Source organism: Primulina eburnea, chromosome 3 (genome assembly GCF_022965805.1).
Source record: "Primulina eburnea isolate SZY01 chromosome 3, ASM2296580v1, whole genome shotgun sequence".
Classification (NCBI taxonomy): Eukaryota; Viridiplantae; Streptophyta; class Magnoliopsida; order Lamiales; family Gesneriaceae; genus Primulina; species Primulina eburnea.
The window spans coordinates 11468259-11490815 of NC_133103.1; the positions used below are offsets into that span (position 1 = coordinate 11468259).

At 33.4% G+C, this 22557-nt stretch overlaps 3 protein-coding genes across 15 annotated transcripts; 2 read left to right on the forward strand and 1 right to left on the reverse strand.

Annotated features, from left to right (window-relative positions):
* Positions 1–811: 811 nt before the first annotated feature.
* On the forward strand, positions 812–6881 carry LOC140826373 (plant UBX domain-containing protein 11). Of its 11 annotated transcripts, none has more exons than XM_073188620.1 (11): positions 812–994; positions 1278–1328; positions 2224–2335; positions 2957–3009; positions 3123–3204; positions 3572–3637; positions 3744–3808; positions 4123–4341; positions 4426–4915; positions 5379–5639; positions 6454–6881. In XM_073188620.1, exons 2-11 carry the CDS (start codon positions 1308–1310, stop codon positions 6693–6695), a joined length of 1611 nt encoding a protein of 536 aa, XP_073044721.1. In that variant the 5' UTR covers positions 812–994; positions 1278–1307; the 3' UTR covers positions 6696–6881. The 11 variants fall into 11 exon arrangements, with proteins under 11 accessions (XP_073044721.1, XP_073044719.1, XP_073044722.1 ...); XM_073188618.1 differs by having other exon boundaries at positions 814–994; positions 3741–3808; XM_073188621.1 differs by having other exon boundaries at positions 814–994; positions 2236–2335; positions 3741–3808.
* A 724-nt stretch (positions 6882–7605) lies between these two features.
* LOC140826375 (probable prolyl 4-hydroxylase 10) lies at positions 7606–11967 on the reverse strand. The gene is made up of 8 exons (XM_073188629.1): positions 11563–11967; positions 11378–11462; positions 10808–10905; positions 9641–9738; positions 9032–9161; positions 8768–8955; positions 8505–8594; positions 7606–7816 (listed from the first exon to the last, which is right to left on the reverse strand). The coding sequence occupies exons 1-7, from the start codon at positions 11763–11765 to the stop codon at positions 8521–8523; spliced, it is 876 nt and encodes a 291-aa protein (XP_073044730.1). The 5' UTR covers positions 11766–11967; the 3' UTR covers positions 7606–7816; positions 8505–8520.
* A 3976-nt stretch (positions 11968–15943) lies between these two features.
* LOC140826376 (protein MID1-COMPLEMENTING ACTIVITY 1-like) lies at positions 15944–21857 on the forward strand. Of its 3 annotated transcripts, none has more exons than XM_073188631.1 (8): positions 15944–16055; positions 17017–17607; positions 18922–19310; positions 19435–19538; positions 20612–20683; positions 21057–21163; positions 21441–21534; positions 21609–21857. In XM_073188631.1, exons 2-8 carry the CDS (start codon positions 17200–17202, stop codon positions 21659–21661), a joined length of 1227 nt encoding a protein of 408 aa, XP_073044732.1. In that variant the 5' UTR covers positions 15944–16055; positions 17017–17199; the 3' UTR covers positions 21662–21857. The 3 variants fall into 3 exon arrangements, with proteins under 3 accessions (XP_073044732.1, XP_073044731.1, XP_073044734.1); XM_073188630.1 differs by having other exon boundaries at positions 15988–16310; XM_073188633.1 differs by having other exon boundaries at positions 15988–16310; positions 17027–17607.
* The last annotated feature ends 700 nt before the right edge of the window (positions 21858–22557 follow it).

The window sequence follows — 22557 nt, forward strand, 5'->3', positions numbered from 1 at the left end:
ACTACACAAGTCGAATTAAATCGAGTCAAAAAATCCTCAAGACATAACATGATATCACATTACGGATTTTAGCATAAATATAAACAGACATCAATAACGTACATGCTCAATATGATTTGTTTAGTTTATATCAATGTGTCTAACTAAAATAAAAATGTGTAGAAACAAAATAAATATTTTATTTTATTTTGCACATTATCTGAAAATATCAACTCAGACAAATATATAATATTAAATTTAAATGACCTTAATATTACATAAAGATATCATAACCACTTAAATTCAACTAAAATCCTATAAACTTTGTTTCATTAAATTTTCAGCCCCTAAGCAGGATGACCATAAATCTATATATGAGAGATTTAATAATTATCCCGCATTACAAATGTGTACGTCCCAGATTCGACGACTGTCCTCACTGTACCAAGACGAGTCTTTCCAACGTGCTTATATCATCACTCACACGTACCTGGAAAACTTCAGGGTCACCCATCCCAGAATTGCCTCAATTCAAGCACGTTTAACTTTGGAGTTCTTAACTTCATTCATGTTCTCTCACCTGGAAGCCTGTCAGGAGCTGTTCTTTTATTGTGAATATCGGTGGTGTTGACCCGTCTCACAGATAAATATATTCTCGAGATCGTCTCTCAAGATACCTATTCAATATATAAACATTCATCGCGTTGGTGGATTTGTATTCCGGTCCATAAATTAAAATTGAACATATTATTTTCAAAGTTAATTCACTGTTTTAGACAATTGACATCGGGTCCTTACAATTACAATAGATGGACAGGGTTGTTTTATAAAGAATAAATATCGTATAATTTGCAAATCAACAATTACCAAAGGAGTTTATTCGATGATACCCGGAAGTCGATCGATCCAAAAATTGCTTCGATCTTGAAAGTTCTTGCCAGAATTGGACCGACTCGAGCCGGCCTCACAATCCATGGACTAAACTCGTGAGTCGTGACATTGAATTTTCATAAAGGTGCGCTCTTTTCTTACCGTCTGCTTTCGTTTTGATAATATATCGGCAAAGAATATGTTCGTCGGATTCCTGTGATTTGAACTTGTTAGATTTGAGTTCCGGGGAAACGAAAATTATGATTAATGTTGAATGTATAAATAGTTGTAGTTCGAGCTGACCATTCATCTCGGTAGGGTAGCACCACCAATTCCAACTCGTAGATCGTCGGCGGTTCCATTTATGCACAATCAATAATCAACGCATTAATCGTGTTCTGATCCGATCATGAATTTATTTCGCGTAGATTTGAAGCATAAGTTGGACGGAAAGTTCGATGCACGATAACAGCTTTCATGTGCGTGTGAAACAGTGCGTTAATTTTGCGAAAAGATTTCGATTTGAAGCCATTTCATAAGTGTCATTTTGTTTTCTGTTTTCAACTAATTCCCATCATCATCTCTTTTATGAACTACTTGAGAATATGGAAATCTTTTTCTTCCTTATGTGCAAAACATGTAAATTGTATGTGGAATTATATATGTGCAATACAATACATTCGTTGTTTATCGATGATAATAGTCATGCACCTCATCTTAGCTTAGCGAATAGACGTCTATGCTCGGATTTCAGAGCGTTAATTAAGTTTATTTAATTGAGTTCATATCTAGCTGCACATTACATTTAAGTTGTGAAATTTTGAAGAATTCTCTGGAAGTTAGACATTCTTTATTTTGCACGCCGGTGCCTTTTCTGACCAAAATTGATTTATATGAGTTACGATGTTACGGACATAAATATTATTATAGATTTTACTATGGTGGGCCTAGATCAATGCAGTTCAAGTGATGCAAGCCCCAAGTCCTTGGAAGGATCTAGACATGGGGAAAGGGTATAAAACGTGAGGGGAGGGTAATTAGGAATCATTCTGTTATTTTTTCTTGATTGTTGTTTCTAGCTTTGGCTAGGGAACTTGCATCTAGCTACGGTTGCAAACAGAGTTTATCTCTGGGTAAGAATTGTTTATTTCAGTTTGTTCAATCGATATTAATTCATATGTTCCATCTTCATTAGCTGCCTTTGATTGTGTTTTTTGTTGTATCTCTAAATCTCGTGGCCAAGTAACCAGCAACCTAACATACGACTTTTCATTTATTTGGCATAGATTCTAGCTATCACTTTGTATCGACAATTTAGTATTCAGCTAAATATATTCTGTAAAATGCATGATCATGACTTGTTAAATTGTTCAGTTTTCTTTTCAGATGGAGCAGTTTCTTTCTTCTCTTGCATTTAAAGGTACTATAGCAGAAGCAATCACTGAAGCGAAACTACAAAAGAAACTGTTTGTTGTCTATATCGCAGGTGATGCCTTTTTCATGGATTTATTTTCATTGTAATAAGTGATTGATTAATTAACAGAGAATTTGGTTGAACTTGAAAAAGAAAATTATAGTTTGAACGTTTCTCGGTATGGAAAGAGGGAAGTGTAGGATAGGAAGAAGGTGGAGTGCAAGGTAATGTCGAGCGTAAAATGTGGTTATTTTTCCAATTTTACTGTCAATGACGATGGGTTTTCCGACTTTTGTTTTTTGTTCCTAGCACATTTTTAAGTAATTTTGTGGTATCGCTCAAACTCGCTGTTTGATTGGGTTTGGTTGAATAATGGGATGATTTGGAGAGTGAATCGATGACTCGTACGATTAACTGGGTAAAATTGTATTAAGTTACCCTGTGGTTATGCTAAATCTAAGAATTTTATACAGAACAACCATCCATTTTTAAGATGTTATAGCCAAATTTATGGATTTTTTATTTGCAAGTGAACTGTAGATTTTTTCCTTGTCTTTTCGAGTTTGTTTTGAAATGAATGATTTATGATTTTTTTTGTTTGCTGTTATTCGTTACCCAAGAAGTTGTTGTTTGCAACGCAATTTTTTAGCTGCACACATTATTGGTCCTCACGGTGTCTGTTTTGCATACTAGGTGACAAACCCGAGTCAAAACTTTTAGAAACATCCACATGGAGTAATCCAACTGTAGGTTTGCTCTATCTACTGTGTACAAATCACCTCTGTTCAGCAGATGGTTCTAAGAAAGAAAAAATAATGTTTCCCTCTTTCACTGGTTTCATGATTCATGATGCATCCAGGTTTCAGAGACTTTGACAAAGTACTGCGTTTTCTTACATATCTCGGAGGGAAGCTCCGAAGCTTCTTACTTTTCAGCTATATGTATCCTTTGACACGGCTGAGCAGTTCCTCAAAATTTTGAGTTTTGTGGTTAATCTGGCGCCAACAATTATGATAATTGAAGGGGAAAGCTTGACCTCCAACTAATCTTTACTTGTCAGTAAATACTGGAGTGATAATAGAGGAGATATTCGTTTTTTATATGAACTGAAGATAATCAAAGCCTATCATCGAGATTTCACGACGACAATTTTTACATATTTTCATATCCCTCTATTTGTGCACACTATCTTTAGTATCTGCTCGTTAGTTGTTCACTATTATCATCCAGTGGTTGGATTTCCAACTAAATATTTTTTGAAGCATTTATCAGTATAAACAAAATGTGTATTCTTGCATCAAAATCCAGATCCGCAGAATAATACACCCTGTATAACTGTCATTGGATACAATGGGACACGACTTTGGCAAAAAGGTACTTCTTTTTTAGAAATTGAGGTCCATTTTATGTCAACTTCCTCTATTATGATTTTGGTTTTCTGACAAACTGATTGTTTTCCTGATGGAATTTTTTTTAGAAGGCTTTGTTTCTGCTGACGTTCTCTCCACCAGTCTCGAGAAGGCATGGTTAAGTCTTCATCTTCAGGTTGTCTCAAACTTATACCTGTTGAATGTACGAGTAACATTAGTCATCTAATTGGTGGAGTTATGTTTCTGACGAAGGATATGTTATATTTCATGTCAATTCTCGGCCTTTATTTTCTTTTCTTTTAGTTTTTTAAAGGACATCCTCAGCCTTTTCTCTTTTTCACATGATTAATGTGTATTGCTACTCTAGTTGATTTACTTTGAAATATTACCATGTAAGTTCTTAGGGGTATACTGTATTCTTGATGCATTATGAATGCTTATATTTGGTAGTTGTCGAGTTAATCGTCAGTTAGTTTTTGTGATGTGCAGGAGACAACAGCAGCTTTTTTGACTGCCACACTTGCTTCCAGGATTTCAGGTAGCTGTTCATCTGAACCACAGACTACGGGGGCATCATCTGAGCAGCAGACTACAGGGGCCTATGGATCATTGCCACCAATAAATGATCTTAGTTTACCTCTGGATGCTGAACTGCCAAAAATTTCAGAGGCAAGAGCGAAAAGGAATAGCCATGACGATGTGTGTGAGGTGAATTCTATCTCGCCTTGGATAGTAGTTGTTGTGCTGACCAAATTGCTCTGGTTTTAATATGCAACTTTCTTTAATGAAAAGGAGCCAGATTCCAAAATGGATGGTGTGACCATTCAAGCATCTCATGGTAATATATTGACCAATCATCAAACCGATGAGCCTAAACCCACCATTGAAACCGAAAATGTTTATCTAAATCCTGAAGGGATCGGTCAAGGTGAACCTGAAGTTGTATGCCCTGTCCCAGAAAAAAATTTAGACTTTGGTGGACTTTGTTCTGGTAGTGGAAATGAAATCTCTCAAGATTTTCCCAATGAAACAATTGATGTGCCACAGGTGAAAAGACCAGAAACCGCAGAGGTGGACAAAGTCGATGCTTTTGATTACCCTGGCGTAAAATCAAATAATGTTTTTTTCAATATCAGACTGTCAGATGGTAGCTTGCAAGCCAACTTCTCTGTGATGGACACGTTAAGAGTTGTCCATCAGTATATAAATGACAATCAAACAAGCAAATTAGGCTCTTTCGATTTAGCAATTCCTTACCCTCGCCATGTTTTCAGCGACCAAGGTATGCTCTAATTGCTAGTTTAACTTTTTTGCTTTCTGTTGTGAGGCTTCTGCCATATCGAGATATTATTTTACACACTTGACACAAGTAAACTCATGGCAAATTAGCAGCTACAGGTTCATTGTTCTTAATTACATCAACCCACTTTTCTGTGTCCAATAAACCAGAGTTCTTTTCTATGTTATCGGTTGTTTCTCAGAAGAGAGCAGATGATATCGGCCAAGCTCTAATGTGCTCTAATGTCGTAGAAGATAATAAACAAAAATAACTCTAATAATTTTTTATGCAATCAAAGTTTCCTTTTGGCTTTAAAGCACTTTTAGTTCATCTGTCACTTTGTGACTCAGCATTTTCCAAAATATTCTTGATTTGTTTTCAGATCAATAATTTGTCATATTTGTTGCGAATCATGTTAAATTGTTCATGCTCTTGATTCTCTTTGTGGATTTTATTGCGGATGCAGATTTGGACTGCACATTATCAGCATTGGGCCTCTTCAATAGACAAACATTGATAGTGGTTCCACGTAACCAAACTAATACGAATTACCGAGAAAGATCATCTCTGCAGTCTTCTACAAACAGTTCTTCAAGCGAAAGTAATGAAGGGTACTGGGCATCTGTGAAAAGAATTTTATCTTATGTGAATCCTTTTTCTTATTTGAGTGGTGGTGCTGCCTCACAAAGTCCTCGCGAGGAACTCCCTGGTGGCTCATGGCAATACAGTTAGTAACTTACATTCACTTCTCTTTCTAAAGATGCATGTTTATGAATCATCACTCCTTTGATGAATTTCTTCTGTACTGTGAACTTAGAATTTAACATTTCATCCGTGCTATGTCAAGGGAATAGAACATCGAATGGGGTGTAAACTAGTCGAGCCTTGGTCTAACTTTTTAAAATGTTTTGAGTATACACACTGGTGCTTGTGAATTTTTGAGCTGAGCTCAAAACGATCATTAAGCTGGATGATTGTTGTTTGGGATCAAAATTGAGTTACATTGCAGTGTCTTGCATTATGTTACGAAGAAAAGGTTGGATAAATTTTTGGATCACACAAAACACTTACATATTCGCGAGTCATACAAAAGCTCAAGCTCCATAATAAAGAATCTCAAGTCGTGATTCGTTCGACTCATCATATGCCCTAACTGTGAGCCAAGGTAAAGGGACAGTTCTGTTAGGTTACTATATCTTATCAGGGTGTTTTAGAATCCCATTCAAGATTTTTGCCGGAATTGGTTGTTACCAACTTACCATTGCAATCACTTGGATGATGAACACAAATTATCTGCTGAACAGACAATGTTGCTTACCAGTTATTAATTATTAATATTCACCTCTTCAAGCATCTATCCTGATTCATTATCTGGTTGATTGATCGATTGCCTTGTTTCTTCCATTTAGATCCAAATTCTTCGTTTCAAAATAATGCGAGAAAATGTTGCTTACCAGTTATTAATTATCAACATTCACCTCTTCAAGCATGTATTCCGATTCATTATTTGATTGATTGATTGCCTTGTTTCTACCATTTAGATCCAAAATCTTCGTTTCAAAATAATGCAAGGGGTTCAAGCTCTTCTTCGACCGTATACTCGTCAGATAAAAATACATCTGAAAGTGGCGAAAATAGCAATAGCAGGAGCAGACAGAAAACTTATGCTTTTGGGGCCAACATCCACACTTTGAAACGCGATGAAGATGATGACAATGACAAAAACATTTATTGGAATGGAAATTCTGCACAATTTGGAGGGTCTGATGATGATGGAAGGTAAGTGCGGGTTTAGATTTTCACATCTGTACTGATATTCTGCAGCATTTGTCTACATTATAATTATCAGAATGTGTTCTGTGATGGAAGGAAGATGTTACCGGATATTTATTTTTCCTTTCTAAATCTTTATGATAAAGAATTTATAACATCTGCTACAACAACAATAAATTTATTATTGTTAACTCCCCGAGAAGTCTCGTATTGTTTGGTTTTATTTTGTGGAAGAAATTGTTATTTTGAATGTAAAAAAGCAATACAAGTAAACACATTTATAGCATTTTTTTTGTTTAAAATAAAATATGCGTGTTTTAAAATAATATTGTGAGCGTTTTTTAAATAGATGAGTGGCATGTGATGTTAAAATATCTAAATTTATTCTAAGAAGCATGTAGTCTGCCAAATCACATGAAATACAGAGTACAAAGTGAACAAATATTTCCAAACATAACATTAGAGGATTGAGATCGAGTTAAACATATCTTGAAGGTATTACTCATATTGTAGATATATGGGATTGAGCGTGGATCTCATATGTTTGGGTTAAAGATAGCCAATGAATCTATCATTGGAGTATTATTATCATTGCATAACTCATTAATCTGGTTGAGAGAGTTTATTCAGATTTCTCATTTTAGTAAAAAATTTATTATTAACGAGGATGCTAGATTTGACTGTGTGTTTAGTATGATTCGGGATATGATTCCAAGTTTGGCTCTTTTTAACGTCTCGATAAACACATAAATGCATATTCTATAACATACATTTAATAATATTCCAATATGTTATTAAACTACTTTTTATTCATTTCATACTTAACACATTAATATTCCAATATAAAATTTTTTTACACCAACTTTTCCTTATCGTTAACGAGTTCTCCCAAAATAAAATACTCAAAAGGTTATACTGTATTGATTTTTTTCACGAAAACTTGAACTGTATTTCAACTCGAATGAAATTCCCGCACAAAATTTGTCCTTGAATGATCGAGTAAGACGGTTAGCCAGTACAAATAAATTTACAAATAAATTAAGTATGAAAACAGATGTTTTGATATAAGAGCTGTAAGAACCTCAGCACATGTATCACCAACGATCACCAGTTTTGAATCCATCATGGTTTCTGTAACAGAAGAACAACGTAATGAATACGAGTTAATTTAAATGAATATAACGAAATCCGCCAAGCTGCGAGAGAGGAAGTCAAGCATGACCTCAAGCAAATCCAAGGAGAACACTAGTCCAACAAACAAGAGTCGAAAAATGCCAAAATGAAACGAAAGAAGCCAACTCTAGAGTGACTAACCAATCTAGAATTCTAGATATAACCAGATAACTAACAAAATCATACGTATTGAAAGAGAATCTGGGACGGTGCAGTGATGTTTAGTCAGTAGAGGAAGGGCGAACTCTACTTCACTGTGTACCAAAACAGGCAATTGATCTGGGTTATACTCTGTTTCAATGCAGTTGGAATTCTGGCAGGGCATAGTTTTGCTGCATTTATTTATTTTATCTCTTACGTGAATACCCAAAATCCCACACATAAAACAAAATTTAATCACAAAAATAACATCAATATTTATTATTGTTAGGTATTAGTGTGTAGATGAAAAGATGATTATTTTGGATTCACTACTAGGGAGTAAATTACTCAAAATTTAGAAGCATAAAAAAAGTAAAAGCATCACATGACATTAGAACTTCATGCTATTTTGCAAGGGAGCAGATATGCACATCGCATTAAGATGTCGAAAAATATAACCAAGTGTGATTATACATGAAATCCTCATCTGCGCAACTGGGTTCACCTTAATACACGAGAAATTACACTTTGTACTCATGCACTCGCATCCATTTCGTAGACGACCATTTGTTTCCTTTAATGACAGGACAGCCACCTGTAGAATGCAGTAAGTGTTTTGTGACGAGCCGTAGCACAGAAAATAGATGTCACAACTAGAAGTAACAGCGATATTTATATGATGATAAGACAACTGCCGAGAGTATATCAGCAAGGGTCACAGTTGAAATAATTCGTGAGAGAATAAAACCAGTCAGAACATCTACTAACCATGCAAACTTGATGGGTCTAAAGTTCCGTCGGGAGTCATGCTCCAGAAAAGAAGTGCATCACCCCTTCTTGGTTTAACAGAGAGTCCTCCCTTTGCACATTCAGAGAGCTCATTCCACCAAGGCACAGAACTAACATTTCCTTTCGCAGCCGGAAATACTGTTTCACCTCCTTCTTCTACATCTGATCTGTAATTCATATCAGACGATGAACGGACGGATCCACGCACACGACAATTTGCAAAACTGTAGAAATGTCACTTACAGGTACATGAGAACCGTAGCAATGCGCTGACCACCATTCTTAGTGTTGAATTCATCCATAAAATAGTCATAATGTGGCTCATACTTTTGCCCTACTTCGTAATGAAGGATTTGAAGGCCCTCACCATGCTCTGGTTGTGATAATAATAATTTAAAGATATTCAATGAGCCAAAAAAGGGGGAAAAAATCAAATTAAACGAGTCAAAAATAGCATTGCTCAGGGCATACTCAAACTGAATTTGAAACTTAAGAAATTATGAGAATGAGGAATGTGGATGAGTTCCTACGGATGAAGATTCATTGTTCTGGGAAGTGGACACACAATAGAATTTTAGTTCTTAAAGACACTACGAAGGATAAAAGTAAAACTGTAACTTAAAGCCGAAACGGGTAAAGATCATTTATTAACGGAATGGAGCAATACTTTGCAAACGTTAGATTAATTTTGGCAGCCACAAATTAAAATTGAATGTAGAAACTGATGCAACACAGTTTTAAAAGGATCAATTTTAATCAAGTCCACCAGTCCTCTTCCCAATGCAAAGTTTTAGTAAATAATATTTCTCTAAGACATCAAAGTCGATAGCAATGAGTTACCAAACAGCATACCTACAGGTATGAAGGAGAAATCTGCAATTCTTTTCTCAATGTCCCTAACAATTTTATCTCTTCCTCTAGTAAGAAATGTTCCAGAACTAGTACGCACTCTGCAAGAAGAATCATAAAATCAAGGAAACATTATAATAGAGTAGAACATGCTTAACTAGACTGCTCAATTTAAGCATCCAGTCAATTTAAAAAATATAACAATAAAAAGCAGATCTCAATTATTGAGTACATAACGAATTCAACAAAGATGCTGTAGTAAAAACTAAGGAGTGAGTACTCTGACTATAGATATGACATGCAAGAATATTCTCCAAAATAGTTTATCATATTAACACCCGAAAGTGAAACTTAAAATGTGGGACAAAAACAGGAGGAGAGCGCAACAACTATAAATTGGATAGCGGAACTTAGAAAACAAGAATAGGACCTTCCAAGGACACTGTTAACAGAACACATTTGTAAATTTAGAAGATGCTGTTGCATAGGATGTCAGTTCTGGAGCTGTGTAATAAGGCAAAACCATTACGAAAGAGCTAGGTCCACCTAAAAAGGACTCTTGGTGGTGGAGGCTCAAAAGGTCATTAAGCTGGAGAGAGACCAACGAAAATGCCATTATAGAAAGCCTTATGACAATGGTATTAAGTCTAAGAAGGAAGTGAAGAAAGCAGTTAGAGAAGCCCTCATTGAAATACCTGAGAATAAGAAAACAGAACAAATGAAGACAGAAATGATATCTAAAAGTTGGTTAGGTTAGGATGTGATGATGATGAAGGCATTCAAATATTATTAAAGCCAGGGACACCGAAGTGTGAAATGTGAATTATGATTGTATTCAAGATGCTAATGTAAAGATGGAAGAGTGGTTACAGAACAATGTTTTGAATTGAAAACTAGTATGCCAAGGGAATGAAAAATAAGATAAAGATATTGGGAGATTGAGATGATTTGTGCACACTTAACACTGACCATCAAACACAACTGTGATGAGTTGGGAGGAAATACAAATAGTACACTCAAAGAAATTGAGAGAGGGATTGGGTCAGCACAATCAAAAAAACATATACATGCAATCGACCCAACCATAGGTCTAAAGCTTGCACAATGGTATTAATAACACTTTCGAGATGACTTTAAACTCATTACCAGGGAAAGAAGGACTTCATATACCTGCTATCTTTACTTTTTCCAGTCTCACTATCGACAACAGAGGACTTTAGCATGTGGGGCTCGGCGATGCTGATTAGATAATCACATTCCTCTTTCGACTGCCAAAAGGACAATGGTGAAAGTAAATGACCCTTGAATTTACAGAGAAATTTGGCACACAGAAAACGTTAATGAATGAAAAAAACGCACAAACAAGATTCATCTCCCTGCCTGCACAGAAAACGGAAAGGCGGAAGAAGAAAAAGAAAAGCGTGGGCATGAATCATCTATATCATGCTAATTCGAACTCTTACTAGTCATCAAATAAATTCCCCCAAACACCAAATCAAACTAAATGGATTATAAAGTTTTTAAAAAGTGCAATTTACCTCACCATAACCTGTTCTATTTTATTCTGATCAATTATACTCAAACTTATTTCCCCACCTTCATCATGGTATTGGGGACTCAAATAGATACCCTCTATTACATGCGAATAATTCAGATCTGCCATGTAATTCTGAAATTGAATCGGCTAAACTCAGCATAATACAGCCCAGAAAATCGATACTACACAGATAATATACATACCAAAAAGTTATGGTAAACAAAGGCTCTGGGCTCCCAAGAAATAACTTCAACCCACTGATCTTTGTTATCCTCATCTTCATCACCTCTGCGATATTCAAATTAACCCCACAAGCGCACACGTAAATTCGAAAAACCAACATGTAAGCAAAATGCGAAATTGAACAGGCAATAGATTCAGTTCGTACGAGTGACGAGAATTGTGAGCTATGGAGCTGAGATCATGCGCTTTCGGAGAGCCCTTCGTACTGCCGGGAATCGAGAGAATTCCGAGAGATAACAGAATTACAATAAACAATGACAAGATTATCAAGAACGAGAGCACCAGAGTTGAAGACGACCCCGGTTTACGAGGCGCCCGAGAGTGCTGCTGCCGCCCCTTCACCGCCATGAATTGTGAAATCGAACGCCTGAAAATCGAGGATCTGAGTAGGAATTCGGATTCTGAGAGACGTATGAGTGGCAGAATCGATATATAGAGACTCTATAACATCGATTAAGGTCAACTGTAAATAGAACAGATCTCGGCAGGAATATTGTGCAAGCTTTGTCTCTGCACAGACTAGACGGGGAAACTACCGACGGATACATATGTTATTATGATTTAATAACATAAATGACTATTAAATCATTGTCAATTTATGTTATAAAAATTAAGCTGAAATTCATTTACCAAAAAATAGAATGTAAATAACATTTCTTATATAAAATTTATCTCATCTATGATATCCTTTGAACACAATTTTCTATTTTTAAAAAAAAAGGATGAAAATTTTGGCTCATTACCCAATAATAATAGTGATAATAATAAAATACTAGTTATTCTGCACACGCGGTGTGTATGTGTATACTCTTTTTTATCATTATCGATGAATTAAAGTGGAATTTGACAAATTATGGAGGGACTAAATTGATATTTGAATTGTTGAAATAAAAAATAAAAATAAAAGTGTGTGTTGAAATCTTTAAAAAAAAATCAAAAAACAAAAGTGTAATATTAGTATCATATAAGGGTAAAATTGGAAGAAAAAATTGGTATCTTCCTAAGTGGTTACTATCATGTCATCAACTTAATAAAATAGAATAGATAAAATATCCACGTGCATCTAAATTATAAAATCTTTGTATAGGATAAATTATGAAGTACATAGTTGAGATTAGGCTGTCTAATAATTAAAATATCCAGTTATGATTAAGGGGTCTAATTTTATGTTTTTTTGTTATAATTGAGTATCAAATCCGATATTTTGTTTGACATATGAGATCTTGATATCAGACGAGTTACATGTTATAAACAAGTTTATATTATTGTGAACATATATAATATTTGAGTTCAGAATAACCTGTACTTATAATTAAATTTGAGTCATATATTTTATCAGATTTGCTTCGTTAATGTGACATCAAACTAAATTCACATTTATAACACTCCTATTTTTTAAAAAAATAAAAATAGGAAAAACTAACAACCCTAAAAAGGGAAAAACTCATTTTTTCACTAATATAACTTGGAAACCACCGTAAATTTAAAAATTGTTTTTTCAAACGTGAGGAATTCAAATCTCAACTTCAAATATCCTCAATTTTCTATTTGAAAACTCCTAAGAAATCTCTAATTAAATTTCCTCTCTGATCGTTATACAAGTTATCTTTAATAAGGTATTTAAAACAAATTTAAGATTTCCTTTCTAAAAAAACATTTTCAACTAAATTCATATGCCGTCCTCTTAAATTTTCCCTTTTACGTGTTGTTATCGCGTGTTTTTCATCGTATATACATAAACTGATACTATTATTTATTTTATAAAATTAAAAAATTTACATATTATCTCTGCAAATTAAGTATTTAATATAATTTCATTATCATTATCCAAATAATAATTAAAAATTATAACAAAATTTTATAAATTGACTCAATCTATCAACTAAAACGATCATGATTCATGTACTTAATATTTATCATTATACTATTCTACACATACATCGTACATGTGTCTTTCGCTGTATAACACCAATTTTTTTCTTTCTAATTTCACCCTAATATTTCCTATAAATAAAGATTTTATTTAATATAATTATTAATACTTTTAACACGTATCATATATCTTTATCTACGTTTATCTAAAAAAATTCCTATATATTTGATAAATTATTATTATTGAATGTATTTAATCATCATTTAAATATAAAAAATTATATTTAAAAAAGAAACATATGTCATCAGAACAAAAAGGAAACGAAATTTGTTGCGCCAATGCAAGCGCATACACCGCTGATTCAAGAGCGTGAGAAAATACTCTGCTTACCAAAACCGAGTCCCGACAAGAGATACCGAAGCACGTGTGATCGAACAATTATTTTATTTAATTTATTATTAAAATTAATATGTATGATAATTTGTTTATTTTCTCTATAACGTGACTTTTTATCAAACTGAAATGTTTATTATTTTCATATACATATAGATCTCAACAATAAAATACTGAATAAAAGAGTCATTTTTATATTTCGGCTGAAAATTAATATCACGCTTGTATTAGACAATGAATGAAATAATGTGTTTATCAATTATATTGTATTCACATATAAATTTATGTACTACGTAGAAAACAATAACTGTAACAAAATAAAATGATAAACATCATACAAACTTTTACTGTGGTTTTAATTTCAATAAATAATTTAAATTAAAATACAAATAAACTAAATGGATTATAGATCATACAATTAGAAAAAAAACAAATTACAAATTTTGAAAAACTTCCTTAAATACATCATTTGTCGTTGAATTTTCGGGTTGCTATCGCTATCACATATCAAAATTTTTAGACTCTAAGAATTCGTAACTCTAGATACAGCAACGTACAACTGACCATGACTAAAAATAGGGTTTTAAAAAAAGTCCTACATAAGACAATGATTGTCATTTTTATATTCGGCTGAAAATTAATATCACGCTTGTATTAGACAATGAATGAAATAATGTGTTTATCAATTATATTGTATTCACATATAAATTTATGTCCTACGTAGAAAACAATAACTGTAACAAAATAAAATGATAAACATCATACAAACTTTTACTGTGGTTTTAATTTCAATAAATAATTTAAATTAAAATACAAATAAACTAAATGGATTATAGATCATACAATTAGAAAAAAAAACAAATTACAAATTTTGAAAAACTTCCTTAAATACATCATTTGTCGTTGAATTTTTCGGGTTGCATCACTATCACATATCAAAATTTTTAGACTCTAAGAATTCGTAACTCTAGATACAGCAACGTATAACTGACCATGACTAAAAATAGGGTTTTAAAAAAAGTCCTACATAAGACAATGATTGCCCCTGACTTTTGTTGATTATCATTGCATATGATACAATCAAATAATACTAAAGTGTCTTCATTGAAATTTAAAAGTAATCTTTAGATTAGAAGGCGTCAATGATATTCTTGGAATAAGCACTTTATGACATGCATTACTTCCAGTAGGAATTTTTCCATCTAAAACATGGTTTCCAAACCTTTTCACAATGTCATTGCATAATCTAAGAGAACGATCTATATTGGAGATAAAATACTTTATTAATTAAAAGAAATCATATCATTTGTAATATCACTTAATGTATATATTGATGTTGGAATCAACATCTTGACTGAACCATGAAAACTGAATTGTTGAGAGTAGACTCTCGAATCCATATTTTCTGCTTAAATATTTACAACAAAAATAATTAAAATAAATGGAACTAATTCTAAAAGAAATATTTATAATGATAACTCACAAGATAAATGTATTCAAGTATTAAAAAAAATAGTAATTGGTATTTAATATAAATTTATTTAACATGGATTCTTAACAATAACCTACTATACAACTCCATAATCAATTTTGGCCTTGAAGTAATTTAATTAACAAAATTTGCCTGTTGAGTAGGTCAAATTTCATATATATATATTTTAATTTTAAATATGTCAATTAACATATAATTAATTTTTAATCATCATAATAATTCGAGAATTATCGGTCTAAGATTAAAGTTAATATATTGAAGAGAAAAATGATTTTATACTATCATTGAAATAAATATATTAGATTTCAAAAATAAAATCAAATTAAAAATTAGTTCATCTAAAATATAGATGAATTTTTTTAATTATAATAACCTTACATCTATATATTTGTGTCATTAATTTTAAACTAATAAAATGATTTCAACAGAGCACAATTTTTGAAATATGTTTCAAATTTGCAGAATTCATATTTAAATTTTGAATAACAATTTGAATTTCATTTATAATTCCCATAATGGAATTTAATTTCTGGATTTGAAATTTGAAATATAATTTAATTTAGGTTGTAATTTATAAGAGAGATTCAAATTTCAAACAGACATTAATACACAATTTTAATAATGAATTAAATATATTTAGACATTTATTATAATATATATTACTACATTTTTCGTGCATTTTTTTTTAGAATGTCATTTAGGCGGAAACTTAGTAAATTTAGTAACAACTCAGCTTTATATATATATATATATATATATATATATATGTATGTATGTATATATATATATATATATACACACACTTGTATTTATGTGTGTGATGCTGGTAATGTAATCCAGAAGAGGAAAGCTGTTCGGTGTATTTGGCCATTTGCTTTCTGTAATACCCCTTTCTTTTGTGATTTTTCCTTCTCAAATGCGTCAATTCACAATTATTCAAACGGAGATTCCAGAGATTTAGCCCGTTTTCCAAGAATAATTTTACACTCACAGTGCTAAATCTAAATGGAACCCGTAAAAAAGATTTAATTTTCTTGGCTTTTAATATAAATGAGCAGAGAATTTTTATGTCTGTTCCTTCTCATGAGTGTGTGTAAAGTTTCGGTGACTTATCAGTGAATTGGTTGACCGTCAGGTGAGTTTATTGCTTTTAATTAATTTTTTTTGTTTCGCTTATGCTCCAAGGATGTTCCTTCAACATTTTCTCTTCGTGTTAAAATTGAAACTTTATCTATGTCAAATAAAAAATTAGTTCAAAATAGATAATTATCCAGGTTGAATAAAATTGAGCTTCATCTAACTCAAATAAAAAATTGAGTTCACAATGGATAATTATCCAAGTTGTTATATGCACACTCTAGAGTTGATCTTATGTGAGACCGTCTCACAGATCTTAATCTGTGAGACAGATCAACCCTACCCATATTCACAATAAAAAATAATACTCTTAGCATAAAAATTAATATTTTTTCATGAATGACCCAAGTAAGAGATCCGTCTCACATATACGATCCGTGAGACCGTCCCACACAAGTTTTTGCCAACACTCTAAGTACTTAATTCAGTCAACGAGATACATTTTACATGATTATCGTTAAAATCGAGACTAGACCCAACTCAAAAAAATTAATTACCTAAAGAGTATGATTGTCCAAATTACAGAGCATTCAAGGATTTTACAGTTTGGGAAAAAAGAAAATGCAGAGCACTGTAATGGGATTGTTCTAATAATTAATTTGTTGACATTTTAGGGAGTCGGGTCTCTGTAATAATGTAATTCTTTGAGATCTCGGGTTTTGATATACAGAATGACGATTCTTTGTTTTTCTTTGTTCTCGTAGTTGATTCCAGTCAGCTGTTCCTTCGTCTATGGGAGTTGTTGCATAGGAAGAAATGCGGGCTACTTCAGAATTTCTTGGAAAAATGCGGTTTTTATTGATGAAATGCTGATCTGGTACATTTCTAGGGGGGTTTTGCTAAGATAAGAAGAACTTGAGTGATAGATTAGCGGAGGAAGTATAAAAATGTCGTCTTGGGAACATTTTGGGGAGATAGCAAATATAGCACAACTGGTTGGAATAGATGCGGTGAGGCTAATAGGAATGATAGTGAAGGCTGCGAACACGGCTCGAATGCACAAGAAAAACTGCCGGCAGTTCGCGCAGCATTTGAAACTTATTGGGAATTTGTTGGAATCACTAAAGATTTCGGAGATGAAAAAGTATCCCGAGACTCGGGAGCCATTGGAGCATCTCGAGGATGCACTGAGGAGGTCATACATTTTAGTGAACAGTTGCCAAGATCGAAGCTATTTCTATCTGCTGGCTATGGGATGGAACATTGTTTATCAGTTCAGGAAGGCTCAGACCGAAATTGATCTTTATCTGAAGCTCATACCTCTCATTACCCTTGTTGATAATGCTCGTGTTCGGGTATTGGTTTTCTTTATTCCTTTGATTCGAAAATTTGTGATTTGTTACATGTTGGTCTTTGCATTTGACGTCTTTGTTTTCCTGAATTTCACACTTGTTTTTGCATATGCTTTCGGGTTGTTCTGGAAATATTGGGTCTATCTTGTATGAAGTTTGTAAGTGCAGATCCGCTTATGAAAAAACAACCCAAAAATTCTAAGTTCACAGTAAAATGTTGTGAACTGTCGCTGATGTTTTGGTTGGTTGGTTGTTGGACCATCATTCCTGGTTGTTAATGTGTCATTTTCCCAATTTGTCGTGATTATTGACATTTTACCAAACTTTTCTAGTGCACTCTGTCATTGTTCCTGTAGTTAAGTCATTCGATTGAGTCCTATGGCAATTTTTGATCTCTCACGTAATTGATCCAATGGTGAGTGATACATTCGGATGGTGCTCTAGGAACCTGTAGAACTTCCCTTGTGTTATTAAGAAACCTTGCCAGGACAGTTTGTGGTAAAATTACCTTGCAGCTATGACCTCCTTTGCGTAGCCTTCAGTGAGTACCCACCCTCGATCACCCTTTTTCTGATAGAAATCACATGAAGATGCGCAAAGGACTTTATTGTGGTTACTTTTTTTTTTTTCCCTATGTTCTCCTCGTTGAGCAACAAGTATTGGAGCATAATATTAAACAAGCAATCATGCATGCACTTCTTTTGAGCTTAAAAACAAGAAAAAAGAAAATAAATCTTTTAAAATAATTAATTTGTCAATATTTATGGATCATCTTTAGACAGAGAAACGTATAAATACTTTATGAGAGATTTCTAAAATCGCCCTTCACATAATTTTTTAGAAGTTAAGTTGATGATAGTTTTTGGAGTACATATGTAGAGATCCAATGAAGTTGTACAGAATACAGAGAAATACAAAATATTGTTAAAAGAGGGTGTTGGATTGGGACCACCCAAATCTCTTCTTTGTTTCATGGAAAGCTGTATGTCACTAGTTGATACATGTCTAGATGTCATGAAGTCTAAATCTTAAGATTTTTCTATTATTTTCTTTTTATTTGGAACAGTAGAACTTTGTAGAACATAATACAAACAATTTTAATTGTGCAATAAATCGATGTGATATGATTATATAACATTTTTAAACCCTATCTTCAAATTTTGATATCGCCCATCCCCTGTATTTTCGAGTTAATATTTCCTCAACTCAGCGATGTTAGTTGAGACCTCTTATGTTACTGTAGAATTTTTGTTCCTCTCAAGTTCACAGTCGTTTTGTAGCATGATGTGTATATTTTTTCTCATATTATGATGAAAGGAACGAATGGAAATGATTGAAAAGGATCAGCATGAATATACGCTGGATGATGAAGACAGGAAGGTGCAAGATGTGATAATGAAACGTGAGCCATCACAGCACGACACTACGGTGTTGAAGAAAAGTCTTTCATGTTCTTATCCAAATATGCCTTTTAACGAAGCCATACGAAAGGAGAATGAGAAACTTCAATTAGAATTGCAACATTCACAAGCTACTTTGGACGTCGGTCAGTGTGAAGTGATTCAGCATCTGCTTGATGTTACAGAAGCTGTCGCAGTAATGCCTGTGAAAGAATCCAAGGTCGAACACGTTTATTTAGGTGATAATAGTGATAAAGGGAAATATGATAAAAGCGACTCAAAGAGTGAAAAACAGGCTGCTTCAAGGTCAGTTTTAATTCATTTATGACATAACGTGATTGAATTCGAAATATTTTTATTCACATTACGTAAATATTGGTCTGAGAATTATTTGCAGAATGCTCTTACTAACATGTATTATGCGGTACAGGAACACGTCTTCAGTTTCCTCTACACGTGATTTGTTGTCATTTAAAGGCTCCCACAATGACTGGCATTCAGATTTGCTCGGCTGTTGTTCAGAACCTCTTCTGTGTACGTTTCTTGCATGTTATTCCAGATGTATTAGCAACTTTGGCTTGTTCTTCTATTCATTCTAATTAGAAAATGTTTCTCCATTCCTTGTGGATATAACTATTTTGAAAGTCAAGAAGGAAACAAATCAAAGACAAATAATCTGTATGTGAATGGCTTAGTTAATCCTTATGCACTTGGTTTGAATGTTGTGATTGTTATTTGATTGGTAAAATGCTATGAGATAACTGATGAACTGTTTGATAATTATGATTAGTTTTGTGTAAAATTTGAGATATCGTGTTAAAGGTCGAATGTATAGTTTTTTTCTTTCTAAAACAGATGGCATTTTTTTCTTTAGTTTTCTCTCTTCTTTCACCTTGTAGGCAATTTCGGTTTTTCTGCATATCAAATAGTTCCTCCAAACTCCATGAAATCGACCATCAACACAACTTTATAAATTGATGATCCCTTTTAATCTTTATCAGTATTTTTTCCAACACATTATTAACAAAACAATATCTACACCCGAAGCTGGAAAAGATTGTCACCAGATGCACCATTGCCACCGCTACCACCCGCCTTGATGCACTACTGAACACCTTTAGGCCCTGCAACTGTGCTGTGATCTATCCTGTACCACCACAATCAACTATGCTCCCTTCACCAACTCATATCACTCCTTTAACCACACCCCAATCGATCTTTTTTAGTTTGCTTTTCTCTATCCCATGTTTCTCTATCTATTGTCTATTTTTGTAGCAAAAAGCTTTAATGATTTTTGGACTGTGGTGCCGTTGGTAGTGATACAGAGAAGGCTCTGTCTAATATCACAGGCCGGAGTAAAACGAACCAAACATGTGACTGTGAGTAGTTATCAATCCTGCATATAATCAACGAACTAAACTCAAGCTAAATCAAAGTTTAATGTTGAATCACTAATAGCTATTTATGTTCTTGAAGTTTGTTGTCTTGCATCCTGACCTGATGTTAGAGGAACTAACATATTTTTTGTGTGAGGGCCATGCTCTAGTATAGATATAATATCATTCAGTTGTACTCATGAATTCTAAGCAGCTTAAGATAACTTGCAGGCATAAAAACTTTATTATTCCCCTGTGGCACGATTTCAAGAATTGCTTCGGCGGCTGGTAACAGGCACATCTGTAAGTGTTTCTAAAACTTCAATTGCAAGAGTCCTCCTGCACTGATGGTGGGTTGCCAGAAAAGCAGGGGGTGTGAGAGTGAGAACTGCAATTCGATAATTTTTTAGGGGGCTCAAATCTTATTTTTTAGTAGATATAACATTATTTAAAATTTAGCAAAGAGGCAGCCAAGAAGCATGCCTTGTCACAACCTCTTCTGTTTCAATGTATTTACCATCATGCCTCATTTGTTGATAAAATCGCTGAATATCTCATACCTTGCTTCCCATCCATTTTGGCGCTGTCTATGTTCAACGAAACAATGAACAAAAAAATTTAATTGGTCATTTTTTCACCATTGAAATTCCTAAGAAGTCCTGCTTCTGGATTGCAGCTTCAGCTGAAGTCTGTAATGACTTGATGGCTTATTCGTTGATACTGTCCTGCTGCTGCTATACTTGTTGCATCAGAAGGAAGCTTCGAATAATGCTAAACATTGCGGTAACTTTTATATCAACTTGTTGGTACCCTCTTACAGTTTACAGGACACATTAACACCATTTGGTCTATTTCGTGATTAAACTGGAATTTGTTGCAAGAGCGAACGATTGTTATTATAGTAAAAATTATAGCTGATGATTACGTAACAATCCAAATGTTTTAGTTTATATAGTAGCTCAAATGCCATGTTTTAATCGTTATGCTATGTATTGCAATAGAAGATACCGGCGCAGTTGTTTCTAACCATTTCTGGGCACCTGTGCTGAATGTTTATCAGGGAGGGATGTTTGACGATTTCATTTCCCACTTGATGTGTTGCTGTTGTGCTCTGGTACAAGAATGGCGCGAAGTGGAGATTCGTGAAGTTGAAGGTACTTATTCTGGTCTACACGTTCTCTTAAAACGATCCGATGTCAAACTTTATGCTCGTTCGTGTAACTTACAGGTACTCACACGGCGAAAACACGCCCACCACCCGTGCAATACATCGAGTATTGAATCTTCGGATTAGGAAATTATTTTAGCATTAATCAGATTGTATGTTCATACACATACAATGTTTTTAGAGACTAAAATATTCTGTAGAGGAGAATGGCTTGTCACTAGTTTTTAAAAGTGCTACGTTATTTTTGCGTTATGTAAAGTGTTTCTCGAATTTATTATTTCTTCCCCTTTAGTATACTTTTGGCTTCTTTGTATTTTTAGCCGGACGATGTGCCGGTGTCAATAGATCGGGGAATCGGATTTCTAATACAAATTATAAAATAAATCGATGTATTTTCATATAAAATATTATAGTAAAATTATAGTGATATAAAAGGATAGAGACTTTTTTAAAATTTAATATGGTTATTGGATACAGAAAAAACTCGCTTGACATAAGCTTTTATTATTTTTACTAGTAATTCGTGCAAGCTAAATTCACGTGAATTTATATTAAAAAATAAATTAATAGGCAAGCCTAAGTAGATGATCAAGGATCATAGGGAGACTTGTTTCCGTTTGAACTCTTGCCAATCCTTGTTCAGATATGAGCGACGAATTTAGGTTGTATTTAAATTAGAGTAGGTCTCTTGTGAGATGATCTCACGAATCTTTACCTGTGAGACAGGTCAATCCTATCGATATTCACAATAAAAAAGTAATATTCTTAAAATAAAAAATAATAATTTTTCATGGATGACCCAAATAAGAGATCCATCTCACAAAATATGACCCGCGAGATAATTTCACACAAGTTTTTGCTTTTAGATTGTTGATTTAGATTGAATTTAGATTGATAGATTTGAAATTCATGTATTTGAATTATAATTTAATTGTTAACAAAGAAATGATATATGAAATCATAAATCCTTATATTATTTATTTACACATTAGTTGCGTAAAGTATAATA

Excerpts from the sequence above, each read along its gene's own strand:
- LOC140826373 (XM_073188618.1), top strand. The coding sequence starts at position 1,308 with ATGCACGATAACAGCTTTCAT. Across the intron at positions 1,329-2,223 it reads TGCACGATAACAGCTTTCAT|TTTTCTTTTCAGATGGAGCA; the intron begins GTGCGTGTGAAA and ends TAAATTGTTCAG. Across the intron at positions 4,916-5,378 it reads CCATGTTTTCAGCGACCAAG|ATTTGGACTGCACATTATCA; the intron begins GTATGCTCTAAT and ends TTGCGGATGCAG.
- LOC140826375 (XM_073188629.1), bottom strand. The coding sequence starts at position 11,765 with ATGGCGGTGAAGGGGCGGCAGCAGCACTCTCGGGCGCCTCGTAAACCG. Across the intron at positions 9,739-10,807 it reads GGAAAAAGTAAAGATAGCAG|AGTGCGTACTAGTTCTGGAA; the intron begins GTATATGAAGTC and ends TTCTTCTTGCAG. Across the intron at positions 8,595-8,767 it reads AGACCCATCAAGTTTGCATG|GTGGCTGTCCTGTCATTAAA; the intron begins GTTAGTAGATGT and ends TGCATTCTACAG.
- LOC140826376 (XM_073188631.1), top strand. The coding sequence starts at position 17,200 with ATGTCGTCTTGGGAACATTTTGGGGAGATAGCAAATATAGCACAACTG. Across the intron at positions 17,608-18,921 it reads TTGATAATGCTCGTGTTCGG|GAACGAATGGAAATGATTGA; the intron begins GTATTGGTTTTC and ends TTATGATGAAAG. Across the intron at positions 19,311-19,434 it reads GAAAAACAGGCTGCTTCAAG|GAACACGTCTTCAGTTTCCT; the intron begins GTCAGTTTTAAT and ends TATGCGGTACAG.